The sequence below is a fragment of the Notolepis coatsorum genome, assembly GCF_963971535.1.
Source record: "Notolepis coatsorum genome assembly, chromosome: 13".
Lineage (NCBI taxonomy): Eukaryota > Metazoa > Chordata > Actinopteri > Aulopiformes > Paralepididae > Notolepis > Notolepis coatsorum.
The window spans coordinates 121,302,454-121,324,240 of NC_140177.1; the positions used below are offsets into that span (position 1 = coordinate 121,302,454).

At 45.3% G+C, this 21,787-nt stretch overlaps 1 protein-coding gene across 1 annotated transcript in view; it reads right to left on the reverse strand.

Moving 5' to 3' along the window:
- The window catches only part of arhgef40 (Rho guanine nucleotide exchange factor (GEF) 40), a gene marked incomplete at its 5' end in the record, with an annotated part of 150,210 nt that extends 128,886 nt beyond the window's left edge, over positions 1-21,324 (reverse strand). The window contains 4 exon segments of the mRNA XM_084327787.1: positions 2,564-2,671; positions 3,030-3,051; positions 3,053-3,117; positions 21,061-21,324. Coding sequence (XP_084183913.1) covers positions 2,564-2,671; positions 3,030-3,051; positions 3,053-3,117; positions 21,061-21,324 — 459 coding nt within the window.
- Between the last annotated feature and the right edge of the window lie 463 nt (positions 21,325-21,787).

Below are 21,787 nucleotides of genomic sequence, written 5' to 3' on the forward strand. Positions count from 1 at the left end.
TCGGATATGTGGGCTCCGAGGTACTTGAAACTGTTCACTCTCTCAACCGGTGCCCCGTCGATGCTGAGGGGGCTGTAGTCCTTGACCCCCGACCTCCTGAAGTCCACAATCATCTCTTTTGTTTTGCTGACGTTCAGGGAGAGACAGTTCTCCTGACACCACTGTGACAGGTTCTCTACCTCTTCCAGGTAGGCCCTTTCGTCGTTGGCAGAGATCAGGCCCACCACTACTGTGTCATCAGCAAATTTGATGATGGTGTTGTTGTTCCGCTGTGCTACGCAGTCATGTGTGTACAGGGAGTAGAGGAGGGGGCTCAGAACACAGCCCTGGGGGGCCCCTATGTTGAGCGTGATGGATGAGGAGGTGCAGTTGCCGGCTCTTACCACCTGGGGTCTGCCCGTCAGGAAGTCCAAGACCCACTGGCAGAGGTCATAGTTCAAGCCCAGGTCCCTGAGCTTGGCTATGAGTTTGGAGGGGACTATGGTATTGAATGCTGAGCTGTAGTCGATGAACAGCATTCTCACATAGTTCCCCTGCCTCTTGTCCAGGTGTGATGCTGCTGTGTGCAGCACATGGGCTATGGCGTCCTCCGTGGACCTGTTGGGGCGATATGCAAATTGCAGAGGGTCCAGGTTGATGGGGAGGGAGGAACAGATGTAGCCCTTCACTAGCTTCTCAAAGCACTTCATGGCTATGGAGGTGAGGGCTACAGGGCGGTAGTCGTTGAGGCAAGCGGGCGTAGATTTTTTGGGTACAGGGATGATGGTGGACTTCTTCAGACAGGTGGGGATGACAGCCTGTTCCAAGGACAGGTTGAAGATGTCAGTGAATACCGGGGCCAGTTGGTCGGCACAGACTTTTAGGACGCGGCCGGGGATGCCGTCCGGTCCTGCTGCCTTCCTGATATTCACTTTTTTAAAGATCCGTCTCACCTCATGCTCTGTTACCCTGAACACTGAGTCTCCATCAGCAGACCCCCCCCCCCCCCCCCCCCATTGCCGTGGTTTGTAGGCTGGTGTTGTTATTCACAGCCTCAAACCTCGCATAGAAGGAATTGAGATCATTTGCTAAGGAGATGTCACTGTTCAGTTTGAGGGGGGTGCCTTTGTAGTCTGTCATTGTTCTGAGGCCCTGCCACATGCCTCTAGAGTCAGCCTGTTCAAACTGAAGTTCAACTGTGACCATGTCTGATTCTATCCATGGCGATCACCTGAAGGCTACATTGGCAGTACTTTTAAATACACAAGAATCTGTCCCGCGGCGTGACTGGACCCACTGTCTGTGAGTGACTCTGCTTTTGTCCAATCACATTCCCCACCCACAGTCTGCGAATCAGAGGCAGAGTAGGGCGGGTCTTCACAGCACGTCATGTGACATATGCGCCAATCGTGTGACAGCGGGGCTCCGTTGTCTCGAGTTGTTACAGCCTCGTCTGCACGGAGAATTCCATCCCAAAACGCTCGTCTAAACGCAAAATTAAAAGTGAAACCGTAAGACGACTTTTGCGGTTTCTGTTCTGTGACTCTCTCCGTCTAAACGTAGCCTAAATCTATGTCACAACGATAAGCAACCAAGTCCTCACTCAGTGCTCAGTGGCATGGGTGTTGGCTAAACACAAGAAGCCATTATCTCTCTCTGATGCATACATAATAAAATAATGTATGACTGAGGTGATGGAGACCATGTTTGAAGGCAACTAAATCAAATCCCCCTCAGACCGCACAGCAACCAGAATAACTGAAATACTGGCTGGTGATTTGATTAAACAGCTTTGTGATAGAATAAAAAAATGCACAGTGCATTTCCATAGCTGTGGATGAGTCCACTGACACCACTGAGAAGAATACTTGAAATCCTTTTTTGTGGAATATTTGATGCGGCCCAGCCTCACCCAGACTCTACCTCCAGCGGCCCCCAGGTAAATTGAGTTTGAGACCTCTGCTCTACATCATTCCATGGAGCTGTAATTAACACAAGGGTTCAGTCTCCCCGATGACCGATCACTGGTGGCCGCTGTCAAACGAACGCGTGCAGCAAAACCCTTTAGAGTTTTCGGACATGTGTGAGATTATGAGCAAAATAAATCAGCGTTGTTTTTTGGTGAAGTGACCCTTTAAAACATGCACACACGGCTGTGTGGGAGTTCCGCAAAGCTGTAAGCAATCTAAACAACTCTTATGTGTGTGTGTGTGTGTGTGTGTGTGTGTGTGTGTGTGTGTGTGTGTGTGTGTGTGTGTGTGTGTGTGTGTGTGTGTCTGTGTGCGTGTGGCTGTGGCTGTGTGCGTGTGTCCGTGTGTGCATGTGTGTGTGTCTGTGTGTGTGTGTGTGTGTGTCTGTGTGTGTGCATGTGTGTCTGTGTGCGTCTGTGTGTGCGTGTGTGTGTGCGTGTGTGTGCGTGTGTCTGTGTGCGTGTGTCTGTGCATGTGTGTGTGCGTGTGGCTGTGCGTGTGTGCGTGTGTCTGTGCATGTGTGTGGCTGTGTGTGTCCGTGTGTGCATACAGTATGTGCGTGTGTGTGTGTGCGTGTGGTTGTGTGTTCCAGTCAGTAGGGTGGTCTGACTCACACAGGCGTGCTGCTGGAGTTTGTGCAGGAGATGCTTGGCAGGGACGAAGTAGTCCAGGAGGTAGCGCAGACTGTCCTGCTGATAAGTCGACTCCAAGACCGAGAAGACCTGCACAAAGATGCAAACATGAACAAACCCTCCCCCACAGACGGAGCTGGCAACAACAACATGCAGCCATACGGCTGATCTGAAGAGGAAATGCCATCGACTTTCTTTTAGTTGTGAGCTCACACACTGACGCCTGTGACCGGACATTCCTGCAGCACTTTGGGGTCTTTGAGGTCGACTCGTGTTTACTCTTTAACTGAATGAAGAAATATCGGTTTATAAACAATCTGCGTGGTGAGTTCAGTGGCTTCTGCAAAGTATTTCATGTCAAAACAATTGTGTGTGTGTGTGTGTGTGTGTGTGTGTGTGTGTGTGTGTGTGTGTGTGTGTGTGTGTGTGTGTGTTGTGTGTTTTTTACCTGAGAGAGAAGAGGGGGGCTGTGCTCTCAAATGAGGGTAGAGAGATGAGAGCGCCCCCTGCACACAATCCTCCACCGCCTCCGAGCCCTGAGAGAGAGAGAGAGAGAGGGAGAGAGAGAGAGAGGGGGAGAGAGGGGGAGAGAGAGAGAGAGAGAGAGAGAAAAAGAGAGAGAGAGAGGGAGAGAGGGAGAGAGAGAGAGAGGGGAGAGAGAGAGAGGGAGAGAGAGAGAGAGGGGAGAGAGAGAGAGAGAGAGAGAGGAGAGAGAGAGAGAGAGGAGAGAGGGAGAGAGAAGAGAGAGGGAGAGAGGGGGAGGGAGAGAGAGAGATAAAAACAATAGAAAGAAAGAGAAAGAGAGAGAAAGAGAGGGGGAGAGGGCAGGAAAGAGAGCGAGGTAGAGAGAGAGAGAAAGGGAGGGGGAGAGAGAGGGGGAGAGAGAGAGAAAGAGAGAGAAAGATAGAAAGAAAGAAAAGAGAGAGATAAAAAGAGAGGGCATGAAAGAGAGCGAGGTAGAGAGAGAGAGGGAGAAAAAAGTGAAAGAATAAGCAAAGAGTTAATCCATAACCGGCCACTGAATGGCTGCTGCAATGTCTGTGTTTGTGTAGAACAGCCAGCTTGTCTCACTCGCGCACACACACACACACACACACACTAGGGATGGGTACCGAATTCGGTACTTTGAGGTACCGAACCGAAACACGTCGGTACTACCGAGTATCGAATCAAGTGAGAAACCAAAAAAAAAAAAAAAAAATATAAATTTTCTTTTTTTTTACTTTTTTTTTTTTTATTATTACTTTTTTCTTTTCATGTCAACGTTCACACGCACAATATATGCTTACCTAGATTTGACTTGATTCAACAACAAAGCAGTCGGAGCAATGACAAGCCGAAAACTGTCGAAATTGTAGTTATTTGAAGTTTGGATTATTTTTTTACGACTGAGGTAGGTAAATTAAATTTCTTGAGACTAAAGTACCGAAATAAGGTACCGTTGGGTACCGGTATCGATTCACAGGTACCGGTACCGGTATCGGTTCAAATGTGAAAGGTACCCATCCCTAACACACACACACACACACACATCACAAACGTAAACATGCACACACACAAATACTTAAACATAGTACACACACGCACACACAACATACACAGATACATGTGTGCGCAATCGCACTCGTGCACGACACACCACACACACACACACACACACACACACACACACACACACACACACACTTCCTGTTGTACTGTATGGTCTGGGGAGTGTCAAACACTTCCTCCAGGCTGCAGTAGTTGAATGCCGGGACTCCCAGAACAAAGCCTTAGACCACTGCAGACCCTGAAGTGGAGTGCAGTAGTGCACTGCACACACACACACACACACACACAGGGAGCGAAATTAACTTTTTGACTCACCGGCCAGTGGCGGGTAGATGGGAAGAGTCTACCCGCCAAGCATATTTCTTACCTGCCAATATATATTTTATATATACAATTTTTTTTTAAATAAAATATATATTATATAATCATACTTGTAGTTGTATTATCTGCGAGACATCGCCACCACGCAATAAGTCAAAATGCTTGCTATCTGCAAACAGCTCCACTGTCTGTTTTGGCTGTGTTGCTCTTCTAGAAAAATAATACTTTCAGGGTTGCCTATTGAAATACTGTACACTTTCCTACTGTACACTTTCCTGATTAATTGAAATGGGGGACCCTGATGTAAACAAGACGAAAGTCTTTCTCTGGTCTGCATCCCCTTAACAATTGTGTGTATTGAGCTGTACTGTATTGTACCCATTCTGCAATCTGTTAATAATGTTTTCAATCAATCAATCAATCACACCTCCAGTACAGAAACATTGTTTGAGTTTGCGTGTCAGGTAGACCATTGATTGACAGTCGAGTCTGCCAATTACATCACATCGCTTGCACTCCGGTGCTGCAGCTGGACCCATTGCCCACCTCTGCTGTTGATAACGCTAGCCAAGTTATTATACACACAGATACACAGTGGGCCAGTGACTTTGGTGTAGGGGTGTAACAATGCATCGATCCTAAGGGGGAAATTCAACTGCATCGATTTGAAAATGTTAGAATAGATGATCGCAATTTTAATGTGTACACGTTATGTTATTGTCATGTCCGTTACAGCCAACACACCGACATACGCTACTGCATCAACGTTATGATTAACAAAGCAAGGCATTCGTTTTGTTGCATTAACGTTATATTACTATTGCTATCGATAAATCTAGGTGTTCTAAAATCTATTGCTATTGGTAAGAGAGACTATAATAAGTTGGTGTCTCGGAAAACGAGAGCCCTGATCGCGGAGTTTCAGGAAGTAAACAAGAAAAATGAGAGCTTCCGATTGGTCATTTGCTTTATTTCCCATGAAACCAGTCACTTCACTCTACTGTGATTGGACCGTTGGCTTGAGTGCAATGTGGGACTTGTAGTTTTTTAACGATCTCGCAGCGGAGGAAAAAAAAGACGAGAGAGGCTATAATCTGTATTCGCACAGCGTGCGCGTAATTGATTTTTACCGTTCGCATACAAATATTTTTAGGGGCCTGCTTATGAACTACACGTCTACACGCCACACGGCGGGCAGCCCTCTAAGTGTCATGCGCCAAAGGTAAAAACAGACCGCCCCTGGCGGGCGGCGGGCTTTAGTTTCGGTCCCTACACACACACACACACACACACACACACACACACACACACACACACACACACACACACACACACACACACACACACACACACACACACACACACACACACACACACACACACACACACACACACACACACACACACACACACACACACACACAAGTCAAGTCAAGTCAAGTCAAGAGTTTTAATTGTCACGGCATACAGGTATACAATGAAATGCGGCTGGTCTTGCCCGCGACGATGTGCAATACAGTGGTACAACATATAATAGAATCCAATAAAATACAGTGGTACAACATATTAATAGAATCCAATAAAACAGTGCAATAAACAGGTACATGGTGTGCCATCTCGGTATCTGTACATTAGTATTTACAGAGCATATAGGACATGCTAGGTAGCTTTAGTAGTGCAATACACTGTTCCTGATGTTATACTACTTTAAGTGGCCTTTCCTCTGGCCATAAGTGTGCGTGTGTGCGGCATGAGTGTTAAAGTGGCTGCTAGTGTGTGAGCGTGCTCAGCGTGCGTGTCGTGTATGTGCTTGTGTGTGGATAGTTCAGTTTCTGTGTCTCTCAATGTTCATTGTTCAAGGCTCTGATGGCCTGGGGGAAGAAGCTTAGCCTAAGCCTCTCCGTCCTAGTAGCTGGAGTTCGCAGGCGTCTGCCTGACCTCAGCAGCTGGAACAGGCTGTTATTGGGGTGGTGGGGGTCTTTCATTATCCTGCAGGCTCTGGATTTGCACCTCTTGTTGTATAGAGCCTGCAGGGGAGGTAGCGCAATACCCGTGGTACGCTCGGCTGAGCGCACCACTCTCTGTAGGGCCTTCTTGTCCTGTGCCGTGCTGTTCCCATACCAGGCAGTGATGTTTCCGGTCAAGATGCTCTCTACAGCTCCTGAGTAGAAGGACTGGAGTATCTTCCCCGATACTCTGAACTTCCTTAACTGTCTCAGGTGGTAGAGGCGCTGCTTCGCTTTCTTTACTACTGTGTCTATGTGTGTTGACCATGTCAGGTCCTCTGAGATGTGGACCCCCAGGTACTTGAAGCTGCTCACCCTGTCCACGGTAGCCCCGTTAATCGTCAGTGGTGTGTGTGTCTCCTGCTGTCCTCTCCTATAATCCACGATCAGCTCCTTGGTTTTACCAATGTTCAGGAGCAGGCTGTTGTCCTGGCACCAACGTTCCAGTACCTCAACCTCCTCTCGGTAGGCCTTCTCGTCGTTGTCCGAGATCAGCCCCACCACCACCGTGTCGTCGGCGAACTTCACAATGGAGTTGGAGCTGAACTTGGCCGCACAGTCGTGTGTGTAGAGTGAGTACAGCAGGGGGCTTAGAACACAGCCCTGGGGGGACCCGATGCTCAGGGTGATGGTGTTGGAGGTCTGACCCCCCACCCTGACCGCCTGGGGTCTTTCACTCAGAAAGTCCAGTACCCAGGCGCTCAGGGCGGAGCTCAGGCCTAGCTCGATCAGCTTGTCCACCAGTCTGGTGGGGACTATGGTGTTGAACGCTGAGCTGTAGTCAATGAACAACAGTCTCACATAGCCCCCCTTCTGACGGTCAAGGTGGGAGAGAGTGCTGTGCAGTACCTGGGAGACCGTGTCATCAGTGGACCTGTTTGTCCTGTATGCAAATTGCATAGGGTCCATATCACTGGGGAGAGAGGCACAAATGTGATCCTTGACCAGCCTCTCGAAACATTTCATGACCACAGAGGTGAGTGCCACCGGTCTGTAATCATTTGGACATGTTGGGGAGGGTTTCTTCGGTACAGGGATGATGGTAGACATCTTGAAGCAGGCAGGGACTACTGACTCCGCCAGGGATTGATTAAATATGGCGGTGAACACCGGGGCAAGCTGGTTTGCACAGGACTTAAGTATGCGTCCTGTTATTCCATCTGGGCCTGCAGCCTTCCTGGTGTTCACCTGCATAAATGCTCTTCTCACACTGTGTTCCGACACACACACACACACACACAGGTATCATGGGAATACCTAAAAATGCAGTTTGGAAATGAACATACAGACATGCACGCGTATGCCCATGCACACACACACCATAATAGAAGGCTTTCCAGCGAGGTGGAGGGTGACAGACCCAAGCACGCAACACATACACTGTTTATTTTTCTACTGGGAATGTTGTCATGGTAACCTGTACACCCCCCCTCTCTTCCTGCCTCTTTCCAGCTCTCTTCCCCTCCTCTGCGTTTCCTCTCTTTCTCATGCTTTCATCATTTCTATTCCCTTCCCTACCAACCCACTCTTCTCCTCTTTTTCCTAACCTAACTCTCTCTCTTTCTTTCAATTCTTCTTCTTTTTTTCCCACAGCTCCAACTCTCTGGACGTCATCTGACAACAATTACACTGAGGATTCTCTTCATTCAACAGGCTGCATGTAGTTGTACTGCAGAAGACAATGAAGAAAGAGAAAACGACATGAGAATGCGTGAGAGAGAGAAAGAGAGAGAGAGAGAGACCAGCATGGTAGAAGCAGAGAGAGAGAGAGAGAGACCAGAATGGTAGAACAGAGTGCAGAGAGAGAGACCAGAATGGTAGAACAGAGTGCAGAGAGAGAGACCAGAATGGTAGAACAGAGTGCAGAGAGAGAGACCAGAATGGTAGAACAGAGTGCAGAGAGAGAGACCAGAATGGTGGAACAGAGTGCAGAGAGAGAGACCAGAATGGTGGAACAGAGTGCAGAGAGAGAGAAACACACAGAGTGAGAGAGAGACCAGAATGGTAGAACAGAGTGCAAAGAGAGAGAGAGAGAGAGAGAGAGAGAGAGAGAGAGAGAGAGAGAGAGAGAGAGAGAGAGAGAGAGAGGTGAGAAAGAGAAAGGGAGGGAGAGATAGAGAGAGGAATGGAGAGAGAGTGGGCGGAAGAGAGAGTGAGGGAGGGAGAGAGAGAGCGGGGGGAAATAGAGGGAAGGAGAGAGATGGAGAAAGGGAGAGAGAGAGTGGGTGGGAGAGAGAGATGGAGAGAGAGAGAGAGAGAGAGAGAGAGAGAGAGAGAGAGAGAGAGAGAGAGGGAGAGAGAGAGAGAGAGAGGGGAATCCCGGGGGTTCATATAACATAAAGTATAATCAGCATGTAACGGTGCCCTGAACTCTAATCACATCCCTGGGTCCTCGTCCAAGGACTGGCAGGAGACCCACTCAGCCTGTGGTTGGCTGAGGGTCAGCGGAGTAATTGATTGTAATGGTTCTAGGTCAAAAAAAAGGGAAAAAAACAGGAGCTGTTAAGATCCTATTCCCAATCCTCACACTTAGCTAATAGCTACAGAGCCTTCTGTTGTTTTTTCCCTCCCCCCCAGCCATGGCTTCACTTCAGTCCTCATGGCACTTCAGCACAGCGTAGCAGCATCCGGCTCCAGACAGCTTAACCGTTCCATAGCAACGGAACATCTTTGGTAGGAGAAATACAGCAACCTTGAACAAACAATCCAGAGGACTCACTGTGTCTCCCTCGTTGGCGGGCCAAGGCAGGCGGAGGAGGTGGGGGCAAGTGCTGCAACGACGCGATACGAAGAGCACTTTAAATGACATTATTGTGTCTTTGTGGGACCGGACTCGTCCCATATTGTGGTGGTCGCCACAAATTTGGCCGATATTTACACGGCAGAAAGTTGTCTCAAACGAGACACACAGGTGTTGAAATATGTTGATAATTGTTATTAATAGAATATTGTGCCAGGTTGTGTTATTATTTCTCATAAAATGTTTATAATGTGTCTGTATGTGTTAGGGCCAACATCGGGTGTTGATTCAGCACATCTAATTAAGGCTGTGTGTGGAAAAGAATATTCCTAAGAGTTGCAGTAAACGAAGAAATGTTTGGGGTCTGGTGTTCTGTGAAGAGAAGATGATATTATGGCACTAAAACGCTTTTGGAAACCAGGCTCGAATTGGAATCCAATTCCAGATTGTCGACCCATGATGAAGCACAGAGAGGTTCATGCGATTCTAGATTATTGTAGTGGAATGTAGTTGCTATGACCAAACCAAATCCATCAATTATTTGGTGACTTTTTCATTATTAGTCTGCTATGTTTACATTACATTTACATTTTGTCATTTAGCTGAACGCTTTTATCCAAAGCGACTTACAAGTTCTGTACGACAAGTCGGCAGCCACTCTTTCAGCTGAGTAACAAATTTGGTCTCATTCTCCAAGGACTTACAACAAAAAGGGCTTTCTCTTAGGGCCATTTGGGACCTTTTCGGGCCGATTTTGGGATTCAACAACCGTCCCAATAAAACATATATAATTAATATTATATTATAATATATTGTCTATATTCATTTCTTGCCCGAAAAGGTCTCAACTGGCCCTAAGAGAAAGCCCTTTTTGTCGTAAGTCCGTTGGAGAATGAGACCAAACAGTGCTGAAACATGGGTGCTGCAGTGTTAAGTGCATAGTAGAGAGACTTATTAGTATATAAGTAGTAATATAGGCAAGGAAGATTATTTTGTGGAAAAGTGCCTGATACTGTAGTATCATTGGGCATCTCATATCATGGTGTTTATTATCAGGACTCCCTAAAAGCCAGGCATCTCATGCATATAATGTCTGTGCAAACTGACTGAAGGTAACTGAAATCTATTTTCTGGGTTTTTGTTGTCCACAGTCAACTTGTACAGGAGCTCAACTTTTGAGTGTGTGGCTAACCAGCTGGAGCTAGTATGAGGAACAGCATGGACTGTGCTGAGAGACCGTCTCCAACCAATCAACAACCTTGTATCCCGTTCCCACTTTATCCAATCAGGAGAGAGAACTCCACACAAAAAAAACGTTCTGACAAAAATAAGAAATAAAAACTATTTTTTAGCAAATGTGTCTTTGAAACAAGTACAACAATCTATCAGTGCAGTAAGCAAATTTGGCTTGGCAAGATTTCTTGAAATAAGTAAAAATATCTAGGGTTCTCTCTCTTGATTGGATGAAGTGGGAAGGGATACCAGAAAATGTTTACTCTGTTTACTGCAAAGCGGAGGGACTAGGAGACCCATGTTACTGACCAGACATTCTATATCAGTGATGACTGTTGGAATGTAGAGCTATTTAAAGGGGACATGCATTGCTATTCCTTGCACTATTTGGGCAACTTTACACAATTCCTATGAGTCTATGGAAGACATCTGTAAGGTTTTTCTTTTGTTTTGAATGCATTGTTTTATATTTCTAATGAAGTACTCAAAAGCATAATTTTCAGCCTCAGAATTTCAGGCTGTTATTGGATGGGCTCCGTCCATAAGCGCTTCAGTGACAGTCACCCACACAGCGTGATACATACGAGAGAGAGAGAGAGAGAGAACGAGCAAGCGAGAGAGAGAGAGAGAGAGAGAGAGAGGGAGAGAGAGAGATGCGTCCCGCACGCAGTCAAGTTTGTGTGTAAATGCTCCGACGAGGGAGAGAGAGAGGAGAGATGCGTCCCTGACATGCTCCGACGAGGGAGAGATTGCGCACACACATTTACACACACTTCTGCACGGTCCCGCCGGTCCCTCTCTCTCTCTCCCTCTCTATCTCTCTCTCTCCCTCTCTCTCGCTCGCTCGTTCTCTGCCTAACTCTGTCAAAACCCGTTTGAAGAAGTGTCGGGTTACACTATGAGCTACAACCATAGAGGGGGCGTTACTGCAAATCAGTACCTTATTCACGTCAGCAATACCGTCAAATCAGAACAGCTTACAGGGCTGTACACTGCAACGAGATGATCGCAAATTGCCCCCTAATTTGGTCCATGCATTTCACTCCTAAATTAATCCATACAAATTGGATAATTTCATTAGACAGACCAATGGGGACCTTTAATAACATGCAATTTAATTGACACGAGCAATGAGCTAACGTTAGCTGCTAGCCAAGGTATCTATTAGGACTATGCTAAGCTAACTAGCGTTAGCTGCTAATCCTGAAACGGTCAAAGCGGACTCCACAACACTAGTTCCATTCGTGAGGAAAGGGGGTGGGTTATATTGACAACGCTTGACAACAGAAGTTTAAACATAACTTCATATTTATTGGTTATTCATTTCTGTATATCATCCAATTTCCATCTCCGTGTGTTAAGCTCTTCCTGTTTACATTTGAGTGTGACGTCATCACCTATGGCAGCTTAGACGATCAAAACACGAACCTAGAACAAAACCCGAGGGGGGGGGGGGGCTGGCTCTCTCGTTCGTTCTCGCCCCCCCTCTCTCTCTCTCTCTCTCTCTCTCTCTCTCTCTCTCTCTCTCTCTCTCTCTCTCTCTCTCTCTCTCTCGCTCTCTCTCTACATTCAATGATTTAAAGTAGCCAAACGTTACAGACAGTATAAATACTAACTGGATAGTTGATGATATAAACATTTAATTTCATTATCTGAAATATTCTAAAATCATTAAGTCTGCTATAAGCCATTATCCCTTTGTGTGTGATTATTATTTTCTCACAGTAGTGTGTGTGTGTGTATATATATATATATATATATATATATATATATATATATATATATATATATATATATATATATATATATATATATATATATATATATATATATATACATATATGTGTGTGTGTTTGGCTAAAGTGGATAGAAAACACAGTACTGTGCAAAAAAGGCACCCAAGAGTTTTTATATAAATGGTCTTAGATGTAAATAAAAATGTGTATTAGTGTGTCAGTAGACTACTCTTAGTACATTTTCATTCAATTATTTTTTAAAGCATCTTCATGGTTTAATAATGCAAACATATGTTGCAGGGACTTATTATAATCATCATATTGGCGTGACTGTATGCATCAAAGGGTTAAATCAAGCATTTTTAAGTGCTTTAGAGGAAATGTGTGTGCCCAAGTGTGCCCCTAGTGAAAAAGCTTAGCGTACAGCCCTGGCTTAGTTGAGTGAGGGAAGATCTCGTGAACTCGAGACTAGACTGATGAGTCAATATGATAATTAACGACACAGACCACATTGATATAATCCCCAATTGCTATAGGATACAATGCTAAACACTGGAAAACGCCATTTATAATGCATGGGACCTTTAATATAAACATATATTGGTATATATATATATATATATATATATATATATATATATATATATATATATATATATATATATATATATATATATTAGAGGTGGGCATAGATTAATTTGTTTAATCTAGATTAATATATCTGCAATCCTAAAAAAAAAAAAAAAAAACTGCCGAAGGCATTCAAAATATGTGTGTTCTACCCAAATAATGACCAGAAGTAAGTCCTTACTTTTTCTTTCCTCCTTATGTTTCTCAGGCCAGGTGGCCCATTACACCATGAGCCCATCTCCCATTTCCAAAATGCATTACAGACTGTTTGAAAAAGCTGTTTTGCTATGATAATTGGTAATGAAATATCAAAATAATGTTCAATAAGATGTACTTGTGTTTAATAAGTTGTTTTATTCAGAAGTTAACACAAATAAATAATATTACCAGTACAGTACAGTATCTAGCACACTCTCAGGAGCAAAACAGAAAGAAGCATTTCAAACTTGAACTATGGAGTTGCTCAGTGGCCAATGGTGTCAACTGTGGTTGTACTGGGCAGCTCCCAGGTGTGAATGGAACTGTGTGAATGTGAAGCAGGGCGTTCCTGAAAAAGAGCATCTGTGCTCAGCGAACCTACCCTGGGTAAATAAAGGTAAAAAAAAAAAAAAAAAGGAATTTTCTTTTATTTTTTTAGATTAATGCGTTAATTATATTATTGCGCGATACTAGTATCGCGTTAACGGCCCAGCTCTAATATATATATATAATGTATTTAAAAAAAAAAAATCAGGTATACCTGATTATGACAAAAGACATGATTATGGCAAAGCTTAACTTAAATAATATTAATAATCACTTTATGGGTCCATACAACATTTATTCAGCACTTTTGAATGCATACATTAATTCCAAACTGACTGCTGAAAGATTGTACAATTAAACATTTTTCTCTTTGCATACAACAAAATGTGCATTAAAGTCAAGTGCATTTTCTTTTCTCTGAAGGATAAATACAACGAAGTGCATTCAGAACAAAGCCAAGGTGCTTTAAAACTGCATAAAGACACACACACACACGAGAGGGAGAATAGCTTATAGCTATGAGTCTTAATCACGGCGTTCTAGCCTACATGGAAGGACTGTTGTATTTACTACATCTCCTGTGACTCTTAGTGAAAGAGGAATGGAAGCGTTGTTAGCTAGCTTAATGCTAACGTTAGTTAAAAAGGTTTTTAACCGTGATGGGCATATAGTAATGGCGAGGATATAAAGCATGTTAAATTTGCATTTATTGGATGCGTTGCTCGCAGAGTTTACATAGCAACTCCCAAGAGGAGTTATCACAGGCTGTAGAACGCAGGACTGAAGAGCTCACGTTACACGTTGCGCATGTTATGACTGTAGCCGCGTTTTGATTATGTCATCACAACAACACGTTAGGTTACGAACGTAACCCTGTTCTTTGACATTCGGTGATATGAAAGCCGAAAGGGCATTTTTTAACCATTTTCGGCCGATAATTTTCGGCGGCCGAATATTCGGTGCATCCCTAATAATTGTGAAACACAAAGACACTGTAGCTATGATTTCATTCCAGTTAAATCTATTTTTGACAGTCCATCTTAACACTTTGAGTGCCACGCCGGGTTTTCCTTTTTACCCCCTTGATGCCACCATCCACTTCAATGTTAACGTTAATATTGCCTAATCTATGTTTTAAATTATGGCTATGTGTCTAATCTGCCCGTCGCTTATCAAAGACTATTTTCCAGTCAGTGCTGTCAAGGCAGATTGGTTTTTTATCGCGTCATTTCCGTTTCAGAGCCAGGGGAGGAAATTAGGCCACTTTACTGGCCAAATGCTAGTATTTTTTACGTTTGGCTGGTAAAAAAAATCAGATACCCGCCAGTTGGCTGGTAAGCCAAAAAGTTTGTTTCCTCCCCTGCTGGCGAGTATACAAAAAAATAAAACATAAAACATTCTGCAATCACTGCACTGGCAAACGGTGTGCGTCTTCTGAGTGTTCGCTTTAGTTGACAGTGCCACGAGAGCACTGCACAAGACCACCCGCGGACATATAATGTTTAATAAACGTTTGCGCAGTACTGGCCAACCCGCGGACATATAATAATAAAAGTCCCGCGGTACTAGGCTAGCCATCAGGAGCACTCGCAAACAGATAACGTTAAACAGCAGAAGATGGAAAACAGACTGACTGACCAACGGGGAACTGCATCCAACCCTAGTACAACCCTCGAGTATAAGTTACTAAGGACACATTTAAATCACAGAGGTGTAATGTTAGTCTACTGGAACTGTATACAGTGGTTAGCTTCTAGTTAGCGTTTTAGCTATAGCTGCTTGCTAGCTAACGTTAGCCCCGTGTGCTCAAAGAAGCCAGCTAGGTGTATCTGTTATGGCTATAATGTTTCCAAAAAAGCACCGGACTACGACGTAAGGTTAGACATTTTATTTCATGCTCAAAAGCCCCTGGCTTGCACATCGCAGTCACGAAAGGGGCTAGCTCAACCAGTGCACTGTGCACAACAGCACACCAACCCAACTGACGTTACCACAACACTTGACGGTACTTCACAGCACTGTCGTAAGACCACCGTGCTGTCTTAAAGGCACAGTGTGCCTACCCAGATGCATACACAACATTGACGCGGCTTGACATACAAAGAAGTAATTATCACAATTAGCGATTTTTTTTGTCTGGTAAAAAATCTGTTTGGCTGGTAAAAACAATCAGATACTCGCCAGTTGGCTGGTAAGCCAAAAAGTTAGTTTCCTTTAGAAAAGCACCCGTTTTGAGATAAAAAAAACAGCCCATTCTGGACCATTCTATGAAAATCGTCTTTTACTGGAATATTCCACAACGTTGATATTCGTCGGCCTTTTTATGAATCGCTTTCAAATAAACGCTAGATGATCAATATTATACGTGTACGCAAGCACATTCGGGCCGCGCACGGATAATCGCTGCGTTGATTTCCTCTTGGACTTTTACAGTGAAACCGAAAGAGCCCATTTCACAAAACAGCTTATAACTTCATCAAAATTAGTCTGATTATCCTAACACTGATAACATAGATTCCTTACCTGACATCAGATGGTATCCAACTGGTATATTCCAATTCCTGATCACCATTCAAAAAAATCGATAAGTGTATAGATCCAACGTGATACAGTAGAACTCCATGATCAGCGGGGCTCAGAGGCTCCAGAATGAACTGTGGTAACCCCGGCTGGATCAGTGGACTGGAAAATGTGGAGTACCGGATTTTTTTCCCAATCCATTTTCATTGAGTCCATTCCAAAATCCCTTATGTCATCTGGGAGACGATAGGGGGCGCTTTTTTCCACATATGATCGCCGGCGGTGCTCGTGTATACTCGGGTAGGCTCGCGTGATGCAATATGATTTCAGATCGCTAAAAATAAAAAAAAAATAAAAAAATTCAGAGAAATCTCGTGAGTGGCTTTCAACCACATAAAAATAAACCCGAGATGAATGAATGAATGAATGAAAACTTTATTTAACAGATTGCAGAATGGGTACAATACAGTACGGCTCAATACATACAATTGTTAAGGGGATGCAGACCTGAGAAAGACGTTTGTCTTGTTTCCATCAGGGTCCCCCATTTTCAATTCATATAGACATATATGACATACATGACATACAGATAGTCAGTACTGCTACATCTATACATTTATGACATACCAGATTTGCAAATACAGTACTTTTTGTGATACAGAAGGAGTCAAGAAAAGGGAGTATATACATTTGACGTAGAAACTGTACATTGGAGGAGGTTGGGTGGGGGGGGTTGGGTACATTGGGATATTGACAACCATACTGGGTAATTTACATTGGAGGTGGTTGGGGGGGGGGGGGGGGGCGGGGGGCACACTGTATAAACAAGTAACACTGTACATTGAGGGGGGGGGGAGGAGACACTGTACAAACAAACACAATTGTACATTGAACTATTGACAAAACCATACTAGGTAAATGACTGTACATTGGAGGGGGTTGGGTTAGGATATTTACAGGGGCCAGTGTTGAATTGCAGTCTCCCGTAGGTGTCCCTTGAGAGAGGTTTTGAAAGTGGGTAGTGATCCACATTCCTTTACAGCTTTGGGTAGGGCGTTCCACATTGATGTGGCATAATTGCGAAACATGTTTAGTCCCTTATTTGAGCCGAATCTGGGTTTAACATGATTTGTGGAGCTCCCTCTGGTGTTGTGATCGTGGTATTCACTGACCTTTGGGAAGTATTTTGACATGTACATGGGTACCTTGGTCGTGTAGTGTATCTTGTAGACCAGGCCCATTGCAAGTTGTTGTACTCTGTCGTCTACTCTAAGCCATCCTAGGTTGTCAAAGTGGGCAGGGGTGAGGTGGGTTCTAGGAGTAAGGTCAAGCAGTAGTCTGACCAGTTTGTTTTGAGATGTTTGTAATTTTGTTTTTAGCGCCTTTGAGGTGCTTTGGTACCATGAGGTGCAAGCATAGTCGTAGTACCCCTGAATGAGTGCTCCTGCCAGAGTCTTCAGGGTGTTCTTGTTTACCAGAGAGGAGATCCGGTACAAGAATCGAGTTCGTTGGTTGACTTTTTTTATTACATTGGATGCCATTTTGTCACAGGAGAGATTAGCCTCTAGGATGGAACCCAGGTAGGTAATTTCATCTTTCCTTGTGACAATATTGTCACCCACTGTAACTGAGAAGCCGTCGGTCTTGCTGAGTTTGTTATTTGAACCGAAGAGAATGGACTCTGTTTTGCCCATGTGTAATGATAGTTTGTTATCAGCGAGCCATATGCAGATTCTGCCTAGTTCCGAGCTGAGGGTTTTTTCAACCTGTAACTTGTTCTTGTCAGAGACCAGCAGGGCTGAGTCGTCCGCAAACAGGAACAAGTTGCAGTCACAAGCTGACGACATGTCATTTGCATAAATTAGGAACAGTAGCGGTCCTAGTATGCTTCCTTGTGGAACACCACAGCTCACTGTGAGGGGGGGGGATAGAGTACCGTTTACCTCCACCATCTGTTCCCTCCCCTCAAGGTAGGATTGCATCCAGCTCACTGATAGACTATCAAAACCAATTGCTTTTAGCTTGTCAATCAGAATGGAGTGATTGACCGTGTCAAAGGCCTTTTGTAGGTCCAGCATGACCATGCCGCAGTATTTATATATATCTTGTGTGTGGCAGTTAAAGTGTTAAAGAACCAATACAATGATGTTAATCCAGACAGAGAAATCTTATTGTGGATGTTAATGTTAGGAGTGTGGCTTTTCTTCAGCTTGAGACAGTGTTGTAGTCAAGTCCGAGTCCGAGTCGAGTCTCGAGTCCCCAGTGTTCCAAGTCCGAGTCACCAAAGAGCTCTCAGTATGTTGAGGGGGCGTGGCTTAGAGCACCCTCTCTGAGCACAGCCAACTCTCTGTTGAGGGGGCGTGGCTTAGTGCACCCTCTCTGAACACAGCCAACTCTCAGTATGTTGAGGGGGCATGGCTTAGTGCACCCTATCTGAGCACAGCCAACTCTCAGTACTGTATGATGAGGGAGGCGTGGTCTTCTGCTCATTGAAAGGAGCTTTCTCAATCAATCAATCAATCAATCAAATTTATTTATAAAGCACATTTCACATGACGCGTGTCAACCAAAGTGCTGTACAGAGGGTAAATACATAAATACATAAGATACATATAGACAACAATCACACTCCGTTTTATGGGAGGGCACACAGGCAAACACATAGAAAAACAGGGCATGAGTCAGTGAACGGGAAAGGCTAGTAGGTAGAAGTGGGTTTTGAGCCTCGATTTGAAGGCATCTATCGAGGGGGCGAGCCTAATGGAGGTGGGGATGCTGTTCCACAGTTCAGGGGCTGCGACAGCAAAGGCACGGCCCCCCCTGAGCTTGAGGTTAGACCTCCGGACTGTCAGGAGCCTCTGATCGGCTGACCTGAGGGACCTGGTGTTGGAATAGGGGGATAGGAGGTCTGAGATGTAGGAGGGTGTGTGACCATTAAGGGCTTTAAAAACAAATAGGAGAACCTTAAAATCTATCCTGTAGCGTACTGGGAGCCAATGAAGGGAGGCAAGGACAGGGGTGATGTGGTCTCTCTTGCGGGTTCCGGTCAACAGTCTGGCAGCAGCGTTTTGTACCAGTTGTAAGCGGGACAGGGAAGACTGGTTAATGCCTATATAGAGGGAGTTGCAGTAGTCTAATCTAGATGAAATGAAGGCGTGAATGACTCTCTGAAGGTCTGCAGGGGAGAGAAGGGCTTTGAGTTTGGCAATGGTGCGTAGTTGGAAAAAACATGCCTTTACCACTGAGTTTACTTGTCTGTCAAATTTAAATTGTGGATCAAAAATGACACCTAGGTTCTTGACATACGGCTTGACCAGGGAGGACAGGTTGCCAAGGCTGTTGGTAAGGGTGGTGACAGCGTCTGGGGGACCAAAGAGGATTATTTCGGATTTGTTTTGATTTAGTTGTAGAGAGTTTTGTGCCATCCAACATTTAACATCATCCAGGCAGGATATGAGACTGTTAAGTAGAGACTGGTTGTTGGGTTTCAGGGAAACATAAAGCTGTGTGTCGTCAGCATAACAGTGAAAAGAGATGTTGTGCTTCTGAATGATTGGACCAAGGGGTAGCATGTAAAGGGAGAACAGGATCGGGCCAAGGATGGACCCTTGTGGGACCCCACAGGAGAGGGAGGTTGAGGGGGAGGAGCAGTTGGCGATGTTGACAGCAAAGCTTCTATTTGTGAGATAGGAGGAAAACCATGCTAATGCAGTGTCACTGACACCAACCCCATGTTGGAGACGATCTAATAAAATGGTGTGATCAACAGTGTCGAAGGCTGCACTGAGGTCAAGCAGCATTAAAATAGAGCAGTCACGGTTGTCAGCGGCGAGGAGTAGGTCATTTGACACTTTAAGGAGGGCTGATTCTGTGCTATGGCCAGTCCTGAACCCTGACTGAAATGTCTCCAGGATGCTGTTCTGGTGCAGGTAGGGAGACAATTGGCACAGAACAACCTTTTCAAGTATTTTTGACAGAAAAGGAAGCTTGGAAATGGGCCTGTAATTACTGTGCAGGGTGGGGTCAAGGTTTGGTTTTTTCAATAGGGGCTGGACTACTGCATGTTTAAAGCAGGATGGAACAGTACCAGTTGCCAGGGAGCTGTTAATAATGGAGAGGATGCTGGGACCGGTTGTGTGAAAAACCTGTTTCAGGAGAGCAGTGGGAACAGTGTCAAGGGGGCAGGTTGCAGGTTTCATAGAGGAAACTATCTCTGTGAGGGTGAGTAGACTGATGGGCTGAAAGCAGGTCAGTGTAGATGAGCAGACCAGAGGGACAGCTACATTACGTGTGGGGGGTGAGATGTTCCTTCTGATATTTTCAACTTTGGTGGTGAAAAAATTTGAGAATTCCTCACACTTAGCTGGGGACACATCCAGGCAGGTGCTGGGGGGGGGGGCTAATGAGAGAGTTGATGGTAGTGAACAGGGTCCTGGGGTTGTGGGAATTGTTGATGAGGTCAGAAAAATATGTGATTCTCGCCGCTTTAACCGCTAGCTGGTAGTTAATGCGACTGTCCCTAAGCATTTCAAGTGAAACTTGAAGTTTGTCACGTTTCCACTTCCGCTCTGCCTTCCTATACTCTTTTCTCTGGGCTCTGGTGTTATCATTGAGCCAGGGCTGCCCTTTAGGCTTAGGTTTTTTCTGTCTAAGGGGGGCTACAGAGTCTAGAGTGGAGAGGCAGGTGGTGTTGAAAAGGGATGTAAGCTCTTCAGTGCTAAGATGGGAGGGAGAGGCTTCAATAGTGCAGGTGTTAGGGGCAGCTATGAAGGCAGTGGAGAACTTACTGGCAGTCGAGGGGTTAATGTTGCGAGAGAGACGTGCAGGGGGAAGGGGTTTGGGTGTGGGGAGTAACAGAGATAAGGTAAACATAACAGCAAGATGATCAGATGAGCATGCATTTGTTGTGATTAAACCGGACACTGGAAAACCAGATGTTAACACTAGATCTAGTGTATGGCCCAACCTGTGGGTAGAGTCAGTGACGAGCTGGGAGAGACCAAACGAGTCAATCAGATGTAAAAAGTCTGACACCATAGGCTTGGAAGGGCAGCATACATGAATGTTAAAGTCTCCAAGGATCAAAACTTTGTCATGCTTTGACATAATAGTAGAGATAAAATCCGAAAATTGTAAAATAAAGTTCTTACTACTTGGCGGTCGATACACAAGAACAATTAGGAGGGGAGAGTCCAAGTCTAGCATAATCAACTGTACCTCGAAGCTGGAGAAATTGTCACAGTTGAGAGCGCGGCAGTTGAAGGTTTTTTTAAACAGCACGGCCAGACCTCCTCCTCGTCCGGAGGATCTGGGTGCGCTGAAGAAATTGCAGTCATTGGGGCATAATTCAACGAGAGGCGCAAACTCGCCAACGGTTAGCCAGGTTTCAGTTAGCAGTAGGAAGTCCAGTCCGTTTTTGATCACAAAGTCATTTAAGACGAATGTTTTGTTGGAGATGTGATTCGCGTTGATCAGAGCCATTTTCACTTCAACTGGGTCGGGGGCAGCAGTGATGGTATGATCCGATGACGGGGGTATCCACACCAGCGGGCGGAGGTTGTCAGAGACTACCCCCCCGCGTTTCGCGCGCGGCCTGGGGGGAATCCCCGCCATCGGCAGCCCATCCAGGTTTACGTTAAGTGTAATCGCGCGAAGTGAGATGTATCTCGGCTCCAGGGAACGTCTGTGGATGTAGTAAGAGCGCTGATCGGGTCCATCGTCGTAGAGCTGGAGGAGATGGCTCGGTGGAGAAGGAGAACGGGAACCGGCAAGGCTTCTCAGCTTAACCGAGTTACCTGCACGTTTACCCCGCCTTCTGAATCGCTTCCTCCGGTAACAGGGGCAGCGCGGAGCCCATACTCCCTCAGGAAGACGTGAGAACAGGCAGCGGTGAGTATTCCCGCCATTGGCGTCCGGGGTGCATATAGAGGGTCGAATGTTCAGT